Source organism: Coffea arabica, chromosome 3c (genome assembly GCF_036785885.1).
Source record: "Coffea arabica cultivar ET-39 chromosome 3c, Coffea Arabica ET-39 HiFi, whole genome shotgun sequence".
Classification (NCBI taxonomy): Eukaryota; Viridiplantae; Streptophyta; class Magnoliopsida; order Gentianales; family Rubiaceae; genus Coffea; species Coffea arabica.
The window spans coordinates 39,715,623-39,735,647 of NC_092314.1; the positions used below are offsets into that span (position 1 = coordinate 39,715,623).

The window sequence follows — 20,025 nt, forward strand, 5'->3', positions numbered from 1 at the left end:
AGTTGCTATCCTCTCTCCCTGACAAACTAACAGGTATTTGCAGGATCTTTTCAGCATCTTTTTTGTTGAAAGTTGAAAAGATTACATGCCTGTTCCATCGGAAGCCCCTAATCAAATCTTCAACCTTAGACACATCACAGTTGGGAGGTTTGTCTGTTTGCACTCTATCATCCTTATTTCCTGGTATCCACCCATCGTTCCAGATGTTTATACTTCTGCCATTTCCCACCTTTCTTCTTGTTCCCTCCTGCACTAGGTCTCTTGAATCCATTAGACTTTGCCACATCCAAGAGGACTGTTTTGGTACTTTGCACTTGAAAATGGATTCATGTTGAAATATTTCGCCTTCAACACTTTGCTCACGAATAAGTTGGGGTTGGTCAGGATTCTCCATACTTGTTTCCCCAGAAGAGCTTTATTAAAGCTCTGTATTTCTTTAAAGTCTAGCCCTCCCCACTTTTTACCTTGAGTCATCTTCTCCCAAGAACACCAGTGAATCTTGTTCCTTTCCTCAGAATCTCCCCACCAGAATTTTGCCATTATAGAGCTTATCTCTCTGCACAGTTTGTTAAAGAGTTTGAAGCATGACATTGTGTAGACTGGCATGGCCATGGATATAGCTTTAATCATGACTTCCTTCCCTGCTTGACTGAGCATCTTACTTTTCCAGTTGCTTGCTTTATTTCTGATGTTGTCCTTGATAAAACCAAAAACCTGTTCTTTTGATCTAGTGATCACCATTGGAAGTCCCAGATACTTTCCTTGTGAAGCTGTCTGAATGCTTCCCAGTTGTTGAGTCACCACTGCCTTCTCGTCGGAGTTCATATTTTTGCTAAAAAAGACTGAGGACTTTTCCAGATTTATGCTCTGGCCTGATCCCTTCTCATATTGCTTTAATATGGTCATCAGTTCCCTTGCTTGTCCACTGTTAGCTTTACAAAAAATCAGTGAGTCATCAGCAAAAAATAGATGAGTAAGACATGGTCCACCTCTACTTATTTTCATGCCAAAAAGCTTTCTCCTCTCAACAGCCTGTCTTAGCAGATTTGAAAAACCTTCAGAGCACAAAAGAAATAAGTATGGTGAAGTGGATCCCCCTGCCTAATGCCCCTCATAGGAGTTATGTATTCCTTAGGTTGTCCATTGATATTGAAGGAGAAAGTTATAGTATTCAAGCAGTTCATGATCCATGTTCTCTACATACCACAAAAGCCCATTTTACCCATCTTAGCATCCAAAAAGTTCCATTCCACTCTATCATAGGCTTTAGACATGTCTAGTTTGACTACCATATACCTATCTTTCCCTTGTCTTTTATTTTTCATGAAATGCAAAAGTTCATGGGAAAGAATGACATTATCTAGAATTTGTCTTCCAGGTATAAAAGCAGCCTAATTTTTACTAATACAAAAATTCAGCACAATTTTAAGCCTATTGGCCAGGATTTTGGATATAATTTTATACACTACATTACATAGACTAATAGGCCTATAGTGCTTCATATCAGTGGGGTTCAAAACTTTAGGAATAAGGGAAATCAGTGTATGATTCATGGATTTAAGCATGTGACCAGAATGAAAGAAGAGTCTATGGCTTTAACCAGATCAATCTTTACTATTTTCCAAAATTTCTGGAAGAAAAGAGGAGTCATCCCATTTGGACCTGGAGATTTATTAGGATTCATAGCAAACAAAGCAGATTTAATCTCCTCTTCATTAACTGATCTAGTCAAGTTTTCATTCATGCTAGGAGTTATTGAGTGTGGCATTCCTTCTAGTATGCTCTCTATCTCTTCACCCCCTGAGCTTGAAAAAAGATTCCTATAGTATCCAGCCACTGTTTTTCCCAAATCTTCTTCATTCTCAGTCCATGTCCCATCACTGTTTTCAACGTTGTACTCACGCTATGCATCCATTTTGCACTGCAATGTTTTAAAAGGCGAGAGCGCTACGCAGGGCATTTTATGTCCGTCCAAATAGGGTGAAAATCTCAAGGGCGTAAGTCTCACAAATTTTAATTTTTTAAATATATATAAAAAATAAATGTAAAATAATACTACAAAATTATAATATTCATACATATGTGTGTGTATATGTTACTAATAAATATAAAAATGGATAAAATTATAAAAATATTATTGTTGTCTAACAAGTAAAATCACAACATAACCCTAACTCATACAGTAGCCATATAGAATCATATTAATAAAAAATAGTTATAATTTGGGATCAAAGAAAAGAAAAAAAAGGAAACAAAGTCATAGTTGCTTTTATTTTGTATTTCTCCCAAACTATTTCCAAAAAGAAAATAAATAGAATCATTCTTTAAAATTATTAAACAATAATAAGGGCAAGAAACAAAAATACGGACGATAAAATCGTAAAATCAAAGTTCAAAATTAAGGAACAAAAAAAAAATACAAAAACACCCGAAACGCCCCCAGCGTTTGCTATGTGCAGTGAATACCAAAATAAATCATCCTTCAGAAGAATAACAACTAGTCACAACAGATTAACATAGTTTACATGAATTTTAATTGGCTAGTGTCCTAATTAAAGGAAATACTTTTGAGGCCTAAGAGTATTATTCTTGTTAGAATTGTTACTATTATCGTGAGAAAGAACTACTAGTTGTCATCGATAATATAGTGAAATTTTAAGTTTTGTGTGGTATTTATTGTGGATTCAAAGTACGATTTAGCAAAATCATTTGTACTATCCCCCCCTTTTTCCTTTTCTTGCCTCGTATACCATTCTGATGGCACTCATAAAATTTCCCTCAAGTCTTTTGCAAAGAGAGCGTGCATATATGGGGTCACGGGGTGGTGCTGTTATGCCATCGAAACATGCATTTGACGGTCCAAAACAGGCTAAGTTGAGTTCGATTGATCTAAGCCGTCAACTCTTCAGTGACAGTCCTACAAGTTTGACAAGATTTTCGATGCACAAATAATTGCCTATAACCACAAGGCATTAATTTTACGACACCTATCCTAGCTTCCTCTGTAGGCTGTATTACCTGACTAAGAAATTGGGCATCAATATTACAGGCACAGGCAGAGCCAGAATTTGGTCCTTGGACAGCGGGGCAAAAGTGATATGTATAACAGTAGCGTCTAATGAAAATTTCAACAACTTATTACGGGGTTAGTATAATTGATGAAGTCACAAATTGTAAACAGATCAATTATATATAGCATAATATTTAACATCAAAAAAGTTATATCTAATGAGATAAGCATAAATTTATGTATGTTATCTATCAAATGTGGCCATCTAACTTGTGCATCAATGGTAGAATTTGTCTCGAAACTTGTGATTTAATGCGTTAATGCGTTTCTGACAGAGAATGCACGCTCCTAATTGCGGTGGACGCTGGTAAAGCAAGCATAACAAGTCTACATATCTATATTAATTATAAAATAAGAGACGAAATGGTTAAGTGGACCTGCCAATACAATCTTTTATTTTTTTATACTCCCTCAGTTCCAATATTTTTTGTGCACTTAGTAAACCGTGCTTTTTTAATCAATAATCAATTTATGGTGAAAGAATGAATGCAGCCGTGGGTCCTTAAATGCTTTAGTAATTTGTAGATAAGCATTCAAAGTGTATGTGCTTTCATAATGGCTTTGCATAAGGGACGCATTGCTATTTTAGCAATTTTAGTGGAGATGAGATACATCATTTGGAACCCACAATAAGTATTAAAACCTCATTGCTCCATGGTGGCAAAATTGGCCCATGATACTGCCTCTGCCTCTGCCTCTGCCAGTGCTCTATATAAATAAAGCCGTTGTGCGCTTCAAATGCAAAACATACCGACCAAAACTAGATAGTAGATACTTCAAAATCAACACAGCGATGGGTCAACGGAAAACTTTCTTCCTCTCGTCTTCGGCGGTCATCCTCTTCCTCTTAGCAGCGGTCATCCAGGGAAGCCATGCAGTGGAATACGCGGTAACAAACACCGCCGCGTCCACCCCAGGTGGTGCCCGATTCGGGAGGGACATCGGGGTCCAATACAGCAAGCAAACACTCGACTCCGCCGCGAATTTCATATGGAGGATCTTCCAGGAGAACGCTCCGGCCGACAGGAAAAACGTCCAGAAAGTTGACATGTTCGTCGATGACATGGATGGTGTTGCCTATACCAGCAACGATCAGATTCACGTAAGCGCGAGGTACATCCAAGGTTACTCGGGTGATGTTAGAAGAGAGATTACTGGGGCTCTCTACCATGAGATGACTCACGTTTGGCAGTGGAAGGGGAACGGACAGGCTCCAGAAGGATTGATCGAGGGAATCGCGGATTATGTGAGGCTTCAAGCCGGGTATGCACCCAGTCATTGGGTGAAACCTGGGCAAGGCGACCAGTGGGATCAAGGATACGATGTCACCGCCCGCTTTCTTGATTACTGCAATAGCCTGAAAAATGGTTTTGTTGCGCAGCTTAACAAGAAGATGGGGAACGGTTATAGTAATAACTATTTTGTTGAGCTGCTGGGGAAGTCCGTCGATCAACTCTGGAACGACTACAAAGCTAAATTTAATACCAACTAAGTTTAATATGTTATGAAATAATTATGAAATATGGATGTCCGTTTATATTCTCAAGAAGGAAGATAAATGTATTCTCCCTAAGTTCATTGGTATATTGAATGAACATATTTATGGATATACTTGAAGTATTAAATTCATGAATTAGTATTTAATAAGGTTCATATATCTTTGATCTTGAATCAACTATAAATAGCGGCGTATCCTACTCCATTGAAATCTTGAAGAACTTTGATGAGTGAATGTAATAATACTATAGTTCTTTATTCTCTCTCCCTACTTCTCACTCTACTATTTCAATCCCTACGTTAGTAATCTATATTATTAGTTTTACAATACGTTATGAGCATGAGTCTCTACTTTAAGCAAAGGAAAAGCATGAATCTCTAATTTTTGAGCAAAAGTGAAGCATGAGACGCTGTCAAGGTTCTGGCCGAATCTATTTTTGATTACTGATAGAGGTAAACAATTTTTCTACGAATCTATTGCATATTCTTATGGCTAATCTCACAAAACAAGAGTTCGTACCTCTTGATATTTCTCGAAAAAATTATTTATCGTAGGTATTAAATGTTGAAATCATCTTGAGGCAATGGGTCTTAGGAATACTATTGTTGAAGAGAATGAAACCTCAAACCAAGACCGTGTTAAGGCCACGATTTTCCTTCATCATCATTTAGATGAAGGATTAAAAACAGAATATCTTACTGTGAAAGATCTGCTTGTTCTTTGGAAAGATTTGAAAGAAAGATTCGACCACCTGAAGTTGGTCGTTCTTTCAAAGGCCCGATATGATTAGTTTCACTTGTGATTGCAAGATTTTAAATCTGTCAATGAATATAATTCATCCATGTTTAGAATTACTTCTCAATTAACATTATGTGGTAAAAAAATTACTGATGAAGACATGTTATAGAAAACACTTATTACTTTTCATGTCTCTAGTATGCTCCTGCGGCAGCAATATAGAGAGAAAGGATTTAAGAAGTATTCTAAACTTATTGCATGTCTCCTCTTGACTAAACAAAACAATGAATTATTATTAAAAAATCATGAGTTCTGACTAACTGGTATTAGTCCATTCCCTGAAGCCAGTGTGACTCAACCTCAAAATTCTGGTCGTGGTTGTGGACATAGTTGTAGAGGTGGTTAAGGAGGCCAAGGACATAGTCGTGGCCGTAGACCCGCACATGGCAGATTTGAGCCTTATGATAATGATTGTGGCAAGCAACAAAATATCCCCTAGAAGTGGGATAATAACAATGAATAGAAAAATGAAGAAACGAAAGTTTGAAGAAAAATGCTATCGGCGTGGCATGGAAGATCATTGGTCTTGTACCTGTAGTACGGCTAACCACCTTGTTAACCTTTATCAAGTATCTTTGAAAAAGAAAGGCAAAAATGTCGAGACAAATTTTATCGACCAAAAGGATGCTTATGATTATGATGATATTGACATGACACATCTAGATGTTGCTGATTTCTTTGAGTATCCTGAAATTGCAAAATGATCATATATTAAATATTTAATATTTGTCCAGATATTTAATATGTTGTTAGTCTTGCATATTTTATCAATTTACTTTGTAAATATCTATTCTCACATCTTTTATTAATGTTTATTTTTGTTTATCTTCTTCCTGAAGAAGAAATGGATGCCAAACATTTGGGACTATATAATGGTGATGATAACATTTGTCTCATTGATAGTGCTATTACGCACACTATATTGAAAGATAAAAGATATTTTTCTTCTTTAGAGATGGGAGAGGGAGAGACAAATGTCAATACCATCAGTGGTAGTGCAAAATTAATTGAGAGATCCGGAAGAGTCACTCTATTCTTCCTGAAGGAACTAAAATTGTCATAAATAATACACTACTCTCTCTCAAGTCTCAAAGAAATTTATTGAGTTTTAGAGATATCCGCCAAAATCGATATCGCATCGGGACAATGAATTAGACAAATGGTGAAGTTTTAGTAATTACAAATACCATTTCTGGGGAGAAATATGTATTAGAAAAATTACCTCTGTTTTCTTCTGACTTATATTATGCACAAATAAGTGCTGTTGAAATTATCACCCAACAGACCAAGTCTACTCATCCCAATGATTTTATGATTTGGCATGATTGTCTCGGACATCCTGGATCCATAATGATGAGACAAATAATTGAGAATTCACATGGCCACTTATTGAAAAATCAAATGAATTCTCCTGTGCTACTTGTTCTCAAGAAAAATTAATTGTTAGACTATCACCAGCTAAAGTTGGGACTGAATCTCTCACATTTTTAGAACGAATTCATGGTGATATATGTGAACCTGTAAATCTACCATGTGGACCATTTCGATATTTTGTGGTGCTGATTAATGCATCAACTAGATGGTCACATGTATGTTTTTTATTTATTCGCAACCTAGCGTTTGCGAGATTACTTACTCAGATAATTAAATTATGAGTACAGTTTTTTGATTACCCAATTAGAAGAATTCGTCTAGATAATGCTAGTGAATATTCGTCACTTGCTTTTGACGAGTATTGCATGTCCATTGAAATAACTGTTGAATATCATGTAGCCTATGTTCATATACAAAATGGTCTAGCTGAGTCATTTATTAAAAGACTACAATTAATTGCTAGACCATTGTTGATAAGTTCTAAACTTCCTTTATTTGTTTGAGGACATGTTATATTACATGCAGCAACACTTGTGAGAATTAGGCCGACTAGTTATCATAATTATTCTACCTACAATTAGTATTTGGTTCTAAACCCAATATTTCTCATTTATGAATATTTGGTTGTGCGATTTATGTTCCTATTGCACTGTCCCAACGTCGTAAATTGGGGTCCAAAAGAAGATTGGGAATATATGTCGGGTATGAATCACCTTCTATAGTTAAGTATATTGAGCCATTGACAGATGACTTATTTACCGTAAGATTTGCAAATTATCATTTTGATGAATCACATTTCTCGACATTAGGGAAAGGAAAAGATCAACCGAAAAAGGAAATCCCAAAAAAGGAAATCATTTGAAAATTTTCATTAGATTTCCTAGATTCTCGTACAAAAAAATGTGAATTAGAAGTTCAAAGGATCATACATTTACAAAATATTGCAAATCAATTGCCGGATACATTTAATGACTCCAGAAGAGTCATCAGATCACATATTCCTGCTGAAAATGCTGCGATTAAAATAAATATCCCTAAAGGACAAATCACAAATGCTAATGAATCTAAAGTACGCCTAAAGCATGAGAAATCTCTTGGTTCCAAAAATAAAAATCTTAGAAAGAAAATATGATCAAATGAATCAATAATTAGTGACAAAATTTAACCTCCTAAAAAGGTCGCTCCTGAAGAGTCAGTTCCCGAAGAGCCAACTCCTGAAGAGAATAAAATTATAGAAATTTCAATGAACTTTATCACTACAATAAACAGTTGGAACCGAAGAGAAATAATTGCTGATAGTACTTTTGCATATAATGTAACACTTGATATTATAATAAATGACGAGAATCATGAACCTAGATCGATTGATAAATGTCAACATAGAAATGATTGGCCAAAATGGAAAGATGCAATACAATCTGAATTAGATTCACTGGCTAAAAGAAAAGTTTTTCGACCGATAGTCCAAACACCTGAAGGCGTAAAGCCAGTTGAATATAAATGGGTATTTGTGAGAAAAAGGAATGTAAAGAATGAAATTATGAGATATAAAGCAAGACTTGTAGTTCAAGATTTTTCACAAAGATCTAGATTTGATTTTGATGAAATGTATTCATCTGTAGTGGATACGATCACATTTAGGTATCTCGTGAGTTTTGCAGTGCATGGAAAACTAGATATACGTTTGATGGACGTTGTCACTAATTATTTTGTGTGAAAATCTTGCAAATGATATTTACATGAGAATCCCTGAAGGATTCAACATGCCTGAAGCATGTAAATCAAATTATAGAGATGTGTATTCTATTAAATTACAAAGGTCTTTATATGGGATCAAGCAATCTGGACGTATGTGGTATTACCGTCTCAATGAATGCTTAACTAAAGAAGGTTATTTATGACCCAATATGTCCATGTATTTTTAGCAAGAAAAATGGGTCAAATTTTGTGATAATTGCTATATATATTGATGATCTCAATTTGATTGGAACTCCTGAAGAGATCCAAAAGGCTGTCGAATATTTGAAGAAAGAATTTGAGATCAAAGATTTTGGAAAGACAAAATTCTGCATTAGTTTACAAATTGAGCATTTAGAAGGTGAAATTTTTGTCCACCAAACTGCTTATACTCAGAAGGTATTAAAGTGGTTCTGTATGGATAAAGCGCATACATTAAGTACCTCAATGGTCGTCAGATTACTAGATCCTAATAAGGATCCTTTTAGGCCACGAGAGGAATATGAAGAGATACTTGGTCCTGAAGTACCATATCTCAGTGCAATTGGTGCGTTAATGTATCTTACTAATTGTATAAGGCCAGATATATTATTTGCTGTGAATTTATTAGCAAGATTTAGTTCCTTGCCTACAAGACGATATTGGAATGGTATTAAACAAATTTTTCGCTATCTCCAAGGAATAATTGATTTTGGTTTGTTTTATTCGAATAAATCTAAGCCTGAGTTACTTGGTTATACTGATGCTGAGTATTTATCTGACCCACATAAAGCATGATCTCAGACTGGCTATCTCTTTACTTGTGGTGGTACAGTCATTTCTTCGTATTCTACAAAATAATCCTTAACTGCCACTTCATCAAATCATGCTGAAATAATAGCAATTCATGAGGCCAATCGAGAATGTGTTTGGCTAAGATCAATAACCCACTATATCCGAAAGAGTTGTGGGTTATCCTTCGAGAAGGAAAATCCTCCAACAATTTTATATGAAGATAATGTAACTTGTATAGCTCAGTTAAAAGGAGGATATATTAAAGGAGATGGGACGAAACATATTTTACCAAAATTTTTCGTTACTTATGATTTGCAGAAGAATGGTGAGATTGATATGCTACAAATTCGATTAGATAATAATTTGGCAGATTTGTTTACCAAGCCATCGCCAACTACTATATTTGAGAAACTGGTGAAGAATATTAGTATGCATCGGCTAAAAGATCTCAAATAATATTTGCATCAGGGAGAGAAATTATTACATAAGAATAGTGTACTCTTTTTCCTTCACTAGGATTTTTTTGTCCCACTGGATTTTTTCCTAGTAAGGTTTTAACGAGACATATTCTTTGTATAATGGACATCCAAAGGGGAGAGTTATGAAATAATTATGAGGTATGGATGTCCGTTTATATTCTCAAAAAGGAAGATAAATGTATTCTCCCTAAGTTCATTGGTACATTGGATGAATACATTTATGGATGTATTTGAAGTACTAAATTCATGTTTTAGTATTTAATAGGGTTCATGTACTTTTGATCTTGGATCAACTACAAATAGGGGTGTATCCTACTCCATTTGAAACCTTGAAAAACTTTGATCAGTGAATATAATAATACTATAGTTCTTTATTCTCTCTTCCCGCTTGTCACCCTACTATTCCAATTCCTACGTTAGTAATCTATATTATTAGTTTTACAATATAATACTACTACTACTTGCTATCAATATGAGCTTTGCATATCAATATGTTTGCCCTGTGCTCTCATGGGATAGCAACGACACAGGTGCCATGGGTGCCAACCTCGTGGGGGAGTAATGGGTAGGGACGGAGCACGAGTAAGGGAGATTTTTCTCTACCCCACCCTATCCCATACTCCATCTCCCACTTAAATTTATTAATATAAATAAATATAATATTATGTGTAATCTAAAAATAATACTTAGGATATTGATTATCTCTATTATTTTATTTTATTTTGTTCTATGTTATATTGGAATTAAGGTTTGACATTTTTTTGGATCTTTCTTGATTTTTTAAAATAACCATTGCTGTAAAGAATCAAATTGAAACAGAGATGTTTGGAAATTATTTTGAAAACACCAGATTCGTAGTTGGTATTTGGCATAGGCATATTTTGGGCTACATGAGCATTCGCAAGGGTTATTTGTAGAATTTGATTAAGGTTTCTATTTTTTTTTTGGGTGCTTTCTTGATTCTTTTTTGTTCTTTTTTTCCCTTTTCATTTTTTCAATTCTCTTTTTTTATTTTTGTTCATTAAATTTAGTCTTGATCTATTGGAGATGGATTTGGGAGTCGGGTTAAGTTTCACCCTATCAAGATGGAATAAGTTTAAGACAATTAAAAAAATAAAATTATCACCCTCAAGTGCTCACATAGGGTGCAAGGCGGGAAGGGAACGGGGGATTTGAGGGAACGGGGGTGGGGACCAGAGGAATTTTTTGGCAATGGAGAGGACTCGACAGCAGATCCCTCCCTCACTCTAAACTAACGATGTTGTTAGATGCGGACCAGATCAGTTGGTCTGATCAATCTGACCACAAACCAGCCTTCTTCCTGAATTGATGAGTAGCACAAAATTGTTTTGTTTAAAAACCAACCTAACCAATGACCCAATTTGACTACTTAACCCGGTTCTCAATTTTTTTTTAATTTTTCTGAACATAATTTGAATTACCTAAATTATAAAACTTTCATTTATTAATGGGAATAAAAAAAAACACCACCACTTAGTGTAAATACCAAAATCACTCATACCCTTAAACGATTTCTAAACCAAGAAGTTTTCATTTTTATCCTTATCAATTTATCATTAGTGATTCCAACTTGTATTAGAAAATCATAAAGATTTCGAATTGGGAATAATTTGTTTTAGTTTAGTTTTTCGAATAGTTTTGGGGTATGGACATATTTTAAACATGAATTCATATTTTTATATATAATTTTTAGATGTATATTTGATTGCAAGTCTAATATTTTTAAAACATTTTATATAGTTGGTCAAAATATAACCAAGAACTTAATTCTATATTTCTAAAACTAAAAAAATATAAACCCCAAGATTCGTTTAGTAAAAGGGTTTCGGAATGAGGAATTAGTATAAACTCCAAAATTCATGTTTGGTTCACTACTATCGGAATTGAAATTTTGGAATGATATCTAAAAATTTAGCATTTCACCATTCCTTAGTAAGTTGGCGGGTTTTGTCCAAAACCCAAGTGTGATTCCAAAATCTTATAATTATATAATATTTTTAGTATAATTAATATTTATATATATATTATATATTTATATTATAATATTACATATATATAATATATTATAATTATAATATTTTATTATAATATTAGTATATTATATAAATATATATTATAATTATCTAGTTAAATATAATTATATTTACATAATATATTATAAATTTATTAATATTATATAATAATATATTTATAATATATATGTATATTTATAAATGTATATTATATGTGCATATAATTATAATATATAGGTGTATATAATATTAATAAATTATATAATTATAATTATAATTATTATTTTAAATATAATAATAACTATATTTAATATGTAATATACATTATATTTATATAAAATATTAGTACAATTAATATTTATATGTTATATAATTATAATTATATATTTATATTATAACATTTGTATAATTATAATTAATTATATATAATATTTAATTTAATTAGTTACAAACTTCCAATAATGATATTATTATATTATATAATTATATATATATGTATATATATTTATAATATATATGTATATTATATGTGCATATAATTATAATACATACATGTATATAATATTCATAAGTTATATAATAATAATTATTATTATTATTTTAAATATAATAATATAAATAATAACTATATTTAATATGTAATGTATATTATATTTATATAAAATATTAGTATAATTAATATTTGTATATATTATATAATTATAATTATATATTTATATTATAACATTTGCATATTTATATTTAATTATATATATAATATTTAATTTAATTAGTTACAAACTTATAATAATATTATTATTAGTTATACATATTATATAATGTATATTAATTTATGTAATATAATTGCTATTATCAATTATACTAATAATTATACATGTTTACTAACAGAAATTATTAATTAGTTATACTAAATTTACTAATTTATTTATAGTAATATATTTAATTAGTGAAAATTTCTTATATCCCATTTACAAAAAGTCAATGACTATCATTTACGAAGTGGTTTATAATATAGTTATTATATTCCATTCCGAAAGAGCTGACGAACAAATATCAACTATAGTTACGATACACATTTCAGGTACTTGAACCAAGCAGATGTATTGGAATGAATGACCTTATTCCAAACCCAAGATATCCGATTCCGAATCCGAATCCAAATCCGATTCCAATGTGCGAACCAAATGCCAAAATAATGATGTCATCATACTGATATTTGCAAGTTTTTTAGATCGATTTGATCAATTAACCCCTAGCCTAATAGTTTAATCGAATTGATATTCGGTCCGAGTTTAACAACATTGCAAACCGGCCCATTGTGATCCCTGCTCACAATAGACGGTGTAGTGCACCCGTCTGATCCGGTGGTGGTTCAATTCCCTCCGGATTACTCTAGCATCTCTTTAGGCCCTTCCCCTTCCTATATTATAGGAAGCTATCGTATCGACAAAAAAAAAAAAAATCCCTACTCGCAAAGATGCTTCACTAGAAAGCTGGAAAACCAAGTTTGCACTTCACTTGCAGTTGACTTCAAATAAGATATAGTCATGTGGCTTCACAGGATCAGCTCAAGTGCTCATTGACGTGCCTTTTTCTCCATGGTGGAGAAGTCACCACATGGCGTAAAGCTGTGATGTGCACAGGGTATACATATACAATTTACTCATCTACAATCAAGTTTTACATTTATAATTCCTAAATATCCCACACATGATTTATCACAAGTATACGAATAGTGAGCGAGTATAGGGTATTAAGGATCGATCCCATAGGGAAGATTGCAATTATCGGTGTTTTTCGAACTCTTTTATCATCTAGACTACCGTAAACATAAAAGTAATGAAAATTAGCACTAGAGAGTTTCTAGAGATATGGAATTCCTCACTAGAGAGCTCTGTTCCAGCTTACGACAGAATTTATGTTTCTATATTTCAACATTTTGACAAGGAAAATAACTGATTTGGACTATGATTGCTTCATAACAAATGTAAATCTATCTTTACCTTCAAAATGGTTGAAGAATTATCTCAATCCAATGCTTGTAACTCAAGATATAGCCAAAATACAAAAATATGTCAAACCTGTGAAACTTGTTTCCTTTTGTTCTTGCTTGCATTTCCTTTTTTGCACTTCATGTCTTCTTTAAACAATTTCAAACCATTATCAATCATCCAATTATCTTCTCAATTCATGCCATTTGATGATCAAATTATTAAACTTACAAAAATATGAAGTTTTCACCATAAAAATCTATAGAAATGTAATTTTCAACTTCAATCATAAAATGCATATTTTCTCTAGAATCTTAGTTAATTAACACACCAAAGCTAATTGTTAAAGCACACGTAAAACACGTAAAATATATACTTTTCAAGTTACTCCATTTAGGCAGAAAGACCCACAAGTCCATTGCTCAATTTGATCTTGTTTGCTAGCCCAACCATGGGGAATAATTCAATTTGACGTTGTTTGCTAGCCGAGCCATGGGGCTAATTTCTTAGAATATTCGTATAAAAACATCCGCTAAATGAAGCTCTGACACACCCTATTTCTCATTCTATATCTGCTGTGCTGACTCAGCACGGCAGCAAAAATGAATTTCCCATTCGTAGTCTGACAGCATAAAATTCAGTAGGGGTCAGAGGGGTCAGTCGCAGCCATGTTGACTGTGCACGGCTGCCTGACGCAGATGTCAGCCGCTGCACGTGCACGACTGCGGCTGACCCCTCTGACCCCCTTGCAGCCACTGTCGGCTAACTTCGACAAAAAAAAAAAATGGCTAAGAGTTTGGGGTTCCGTCTATGGTGGAAGGGAAGAGCAAACGAAATTTGGCCAAAACATCATTGCGGGGCCGGGCAAGAGTTAGCTATTAAATGAACTACTGGACACCGAGTAGAATTGGTTGATTATGTGGTCCCCTTCTATTTCAACGAGAAATAAAAAGCAAGCCCCTCAAAGTTGTTAAGGGGCTTGTTTTTTATTTCTCGTTGAAATAGAAGGGGACCACATAATCAACTAATTCTATCCGGTGTCCAGTAGTTCATTTAATAGCTAGCTCTTGCCCGGCCCCGCAATGATATCTTGGCCAAATTTCGTTTGTTCTTCCCTTCCACCATAGACGGAACCCCAAATCCCTAGCCTTTTTTTTTTGCCGAAGTCAGCCGACAGCGGCTGCAAGGGAGTCAGAGGGGTCAGCCACAGCCGTGCTGACTGTGCACGGCTGCGGCCGACATCTGCGTCAGGCAGCCGTGCACAGTCAGTGACAAGTGCCGAACCTGTGCAATAATAATAAATAAAACCTAACTACCACCAAAAGCAGTCAATAATCAATTCTAAGTACTGGAGCAGGGATTTTAGGTGTGCAATGGGTTACTTGATTCACCATATTCCCGAAGAGTTTGTTTAATCCGATATACTAGAATTAATTATCTGACCAAATTCACTAACTAGTAGACAGTGGCAAGTAGGGTCGTCTCCTCAGGGACTGGAGAGAAATTTGTTTCTTTTTTAGTCAAGACAAATGAGGGTTTTCAGGATTAAATGCTAACTAAATAAATGAAATGCAGAAAATAATGAATTAAAAGAAATAATTGGGAGAACTCTAGCCAAGGGTGCACTTCAGAAATGGTTCATGCACTGATCATTGATTCCCACAGAATTCAAACAATTATTAATAGATTGGTTATAGTTGTCATGCACGCGATAAACAACCAACCCTTCCTTAATTTCTCGATAGTTAAGGTACAACCGTTAACTATTTCTCTAACCCAAAAATAACCCTAGGTACGACCATAAGATTTAATTTCTAGATGACATTAATAATTAGAAAGGCCCAATTCTAACTAACAAACACGCTACGAGGGTTTGTTTCAATTAGATCATGCGTTTCCCTGACATAAACACAATTACGCCAGTTGCTACTGAGATAGGGATATTGGAACAATTACGGATTCAATTACCCCTAATTAGCATATTAACTTACGTGAATAATTAATTATTGCGCATTAATCAATCATACACACGAGCTATAGCAATTAAAAGCAGGAAACATATAAATACCAATAAATAAAAGAAATAATTAAAATAAATTCGATCTTACAGTAATTGTCGAACCAAATCCTCAGTTAACTAGAATTGGAGAGTTAGTTCTCCATTAATGGAGAACCATCCATGCGAATGGTTAGAGAAAGAGGCCCCCAAGACTTGACTTCCACCATTGATTGAAAGAAAGAAAAGATCGAAAGCCTAACAAGTAAAAGCCTCCTCCCCAGAGAGCTTGTGGAGCAGACCATGATGAATTAATCTCCGTCAATGTTGCAAACCAACTCTTAATCACGCGGGATCCGGCTTTTTTTTTTCCTCTCGTTTGTTTTGTTTCCTATTTAGCTTCTACTACTCATTGTTCCTTTCCAAACGTGAAAGAAGGAATAAAAATAGACTAGCCTCCTTTTTTCTTTCCTAAGAAGTAGCAATCAAAATGGGAGCCGGCCTTTTCTTTTCCTATTTTTTAGTTTCTCAAATACATTGAACTTCCTAATTTTCCTAAGAAGAAGATATTTCCTCCTAATCTAAGACGTTTCCCAACTGTATTTGAAAACATGCTTCTAAGTCTTCGGCTTGAATTAGGAAACTGCCATGCGTGAACCCCTACTACTAGAAAAATAGCTTTTAGTAACACTTGTATTATGACATTTTTTCCTAAATGTCATAATAGGGTGTTAACATGACAGTCAGTAAGGAGTGTCATTAAAAAGGTGCCAAAAATAGACAAAACTACACCGTATCACCCTTAATTTTGAAAATTGGCTCTATGTTTTAGCGCGTGATTATTTTCACCCAAAATTCTAATATTTCCTCCCTTTTCTTACTTACCATATCTCATCACATCTCTCCTCACCCGCAGCATTCTCTCTCTTTTTGTACTGTGACCTTTCCCTCCCTCTCTTGTATCTCTCAGTTTAGGGTAGATTTAGCCAATTTTCTTGCCAATCTGCTAATTTTTCAAGGAGGAAGCAACTAGGATTCATCCCACCGATGGAGGTATGATGATTAAGATGTTTGTTTAGTTTATTGAATATCAATGATTCAATTTTTTGTTAACATCAAGGTTGTTTTCTTTTTGATTTCTTGTATTTAAGAGATAATTTTAACTTTAGGTCTAAATGGATGCCGTCGAAAGATAATTGTTTTTTGGATGCCGTCGAAAGATTCCAAGTAAATGTTATAGCCTTCTTTAGCATCAGTTTGGTAGCATCTGTGACCCACCACATGTTTGATAAATTGACTAAACGAGTTTTTCATTGCTTGCCAAATGGATTTGCTCTCTAGTTTACTCAATTCTTCCAAGCAACATGCCCTTTAGTTTTTTGCCAAGGCTCTGCCTTCTTTTTTTGAAATTTATTTTATAAACTAATCTTGAGTTGAATAGAGAACTGAAATACTGCAACATGGTTGAATGTGTCTTTATGTTTTCTCTTCGGATCTTTAGTTTGAACATGCATTTTCTGTTTGAGATATTTAGCTGTTTTTGTCTATATAGAGCTGGTCACATCAAACACAAGCTCAGGCAATGTTGTAGCTCGTCGGCCAAGAGGCAGGCCACCTAACTCCAAAAACAAGCCTAAACCCCCGGTGATAATCACTCAAGAGAGTGCCAACACGCTCCGAGCACATAAATTAGAGGTCAGCAGCGGCTGTGATGTGTTTGAATTAGCTGCAACATATGTTAGAAAAAGGCAAAGAGGTATTTGTATATTGAGTAGTAGTGGCACGGTCAACAATGTGAGCTTGAGGCAACTGGCTGTTGTCGGCTCAGTCATGACGTTACATGGCTGGTTCGAAATTTTATCATTGTCGGGCTCCTTCCTTCCACCACCAGCTCCACCGGGTGCCACCAATTTGACCATATATTTGGCTGGAAGATACGGTCAAGTTGTTGGAGGAAATGTTGTGGGAGCTTTGATTGCTTCTGGACCTATGATTGTTATTGCTGCTTCTTTCACTAACGTAGCATATGAAAGACTGTCTTTAGATGAAGATGATCACTCACTTCAGGTGCAGCCACCTATGGTGTTTCAGCCCTCCATTGGTGGCAATGGCAGTGGCACTAGTGGTGCTGTTGCTGGTGGCTCAAATAATAAATTTTCTAATCCATCTTTAGGGCTTCCCTTATTCTAAATTAGTATATAATTTGTAGACACTTTTGGTGTAGATTGTTTGGATGATGTACTTTTGCACAAGTTTGGATGATTGTATTGCTTCTTTTATATTATTGTACTAGCTACGTTACAATCCTTCAAAATTTAGGATTGGAGATGCTTGTGTGGCAGGATGAAATGTGGTTTCTGCCGTCATATGATATGCAGCAAGAAGTTGGAACACTTTAATTTAGATGCTACACTGACAAGTAGAAAATGTCATAAAAGCCTGATCTAGTTACTCTTCAAAAGTGTCATAATATTTCTATCTACTTATACTAAAAAGTGTCATGATATGTTATTGTACCCCAACATTTCTTGTCATTTGAAAGTGTCATAATATGTATAGATAATGACATTTAATAGTGTCATAATAATGATAAATTGGGACACTTAAAACTGTCATAAACCTATCGTGACGCTAGAATGGACGACGCTTCTAATAGAGCGTCATTAGAGCCTAAACGCTATGACATAAATCTATAATGACGCTTTTGAATGTCATAAAAGAACACTTTTGTAGTAGTGCCCGTCATCTCTAGATTTGACAGTAATTCTTGAAAAATTACCCTTTCATCACATGTTGCTCATTTTTCTACAATTGGCACCATTATACCAAACATAAGTAGAATCCGACAATTAAAATAATATTTGGCTAAAATCAAGGAAAGAATAATTATAAATTTAGCAACAAATTATGACTTATCAGTTAGCATAGCTGCGACTGAGCCCTCTGACGACCCATACTGAGTTTTATGCTGTCAAACTGCGGATGGGAAATTCATTTTTGCTGCCGTGTTGAGTCAGCACGGCAGGTATAGAATGAGAAATATAGTGTGTCAGAGCTTTATTTGGCGAATTTTTTTTATACGAATATTCTAAGAAATTAGCTGAGCCGTGGGGAATAATTCAATATGATGTTGCCGCTAGCCGTGGGGAATAATTTGAGGCAGTCTGGCACGTCCACTAACGACATTAGTCAATTTTAGAACTTTTAAAACTTTTGTAGGTTTTAGCTAAAATTTATCAACCATACGTCCAACGCACTTATCTTAAGTGATTCATTGGGTTCCTTTTAATTTTTCTTTTAAAGTTTTTTTGTCTAAAAAAAAATTTTTACTCTCAAAATTTCCCACAAGAAATCAACTGCTAGGCATCTTTTCTTTCACAAAATTTTTGAAACAAACTTTACAAAATAAAAAAAATTATACAAAACGAAATAAATGTTAAACTAAAGGAAATTTAATTGCTATTAGGATTTTTCATAAAGTTGATTGAATCCAATTAACAAGTCAAAGGAAATTTGCTTTATATTAGAATTTATATAAAATAGATATTTGCATTCGGATTTATTTAGAGGCTATTCACTCCATTTAACACACTAATAATCAAGACTTTAATTGACAAAAATAGTATTATTTCCTCCGAAGTTCATTATTGTGATTCTAATGATTAGGGGTGGGCAAAATTATCCGCTAACTCGAAAACCCGTCATATCTGATCCGATCCGATCCGAAAATTAGAATATCCGATTTTTATTATTTGATTGGGTCAAAAGAGGGTCGGGTATCTGCTAAGATGTAGGACGGGTTAGAATCACATAATTAAAAACCCGCAGGTACCCGATCCGCCCCACATATATATTTTTTATTTTTATTTTTATACACACACTATAAAATAATAATTTAGAACTAAATAAGTAATTTTATTGAACAAATTATATTACAAATATGAGATACTATAGTTTATTTACAATATTCATTTGTAGAGGTCATTATCTTGTATTTTATAGAAAAAAGTTTAATTAATGTAGAACATATATATTAAAAATTGTGCTACTTATTTCAAACTTTTATTGATTTTGAATTCTTTTAATTTTTTTCCTTTATCTTATATTCTCTTCACATGCTTGTTTCTTAGTGGGAAATCTGTTTTTAGAAAAAAAATTATTAAATCTTAGATGAATGTGTAAAATATAAAATTAAATTGGTATAAACTATTTTTTTAAAAAAAATTAAATGATAAATGGGGGCAGGGCGGGTACCCGTTGACCCGACCCTATCTC

General features: G+C 33.9%; 2 protein-coding genes across 2 annotated transcripts; both read left to right on the forward strand.

The window, feature by feature from the left end:
• Positions 1 to 3,797: 3,797 nt before the first annotated feature.
• Positions 3,798 to 4,679, forward strand: LOC113735056 (uncharacterized). The gene has a single exon (XM_027261980.2). The coding sequence runs from the start codon at positions 3,864 to 3,866 to the stop codon at positions 4,560 to 4,562; it is 699 nt and encodes a 232-aa protein (XP_027117781.1). The 5' UTR covers positions 3,798 to 3,863; the 3' UTR covers positions 4,563 to 4,679.
• Positions 4,680 to 8,924: 4,245 nt separating this feature from the next.
• On the forward strand, positions 8,925 to 18,155 carry LOC113735933 (AT-hook motif nuclear-localized protein 21-like). The gene is made up of 2 exons (XM_072083151.1): positions 8,925 to 9,024; positions 17,303 to 18,155. The coding sequence occupies exons 1-2, from the start codon at positions 8,925 to 8,927 to the stop codon at positions 17,938 to 17,940; spliced, it is 738 nt and encodes a 245-aa protein (XP_071939252.1). The 3' UTR covers positions 17,941 to 18,155.
• The last annotated feature ends 1,870 nt before the right edge of the window (positions 18,156 to 20,025 follow it).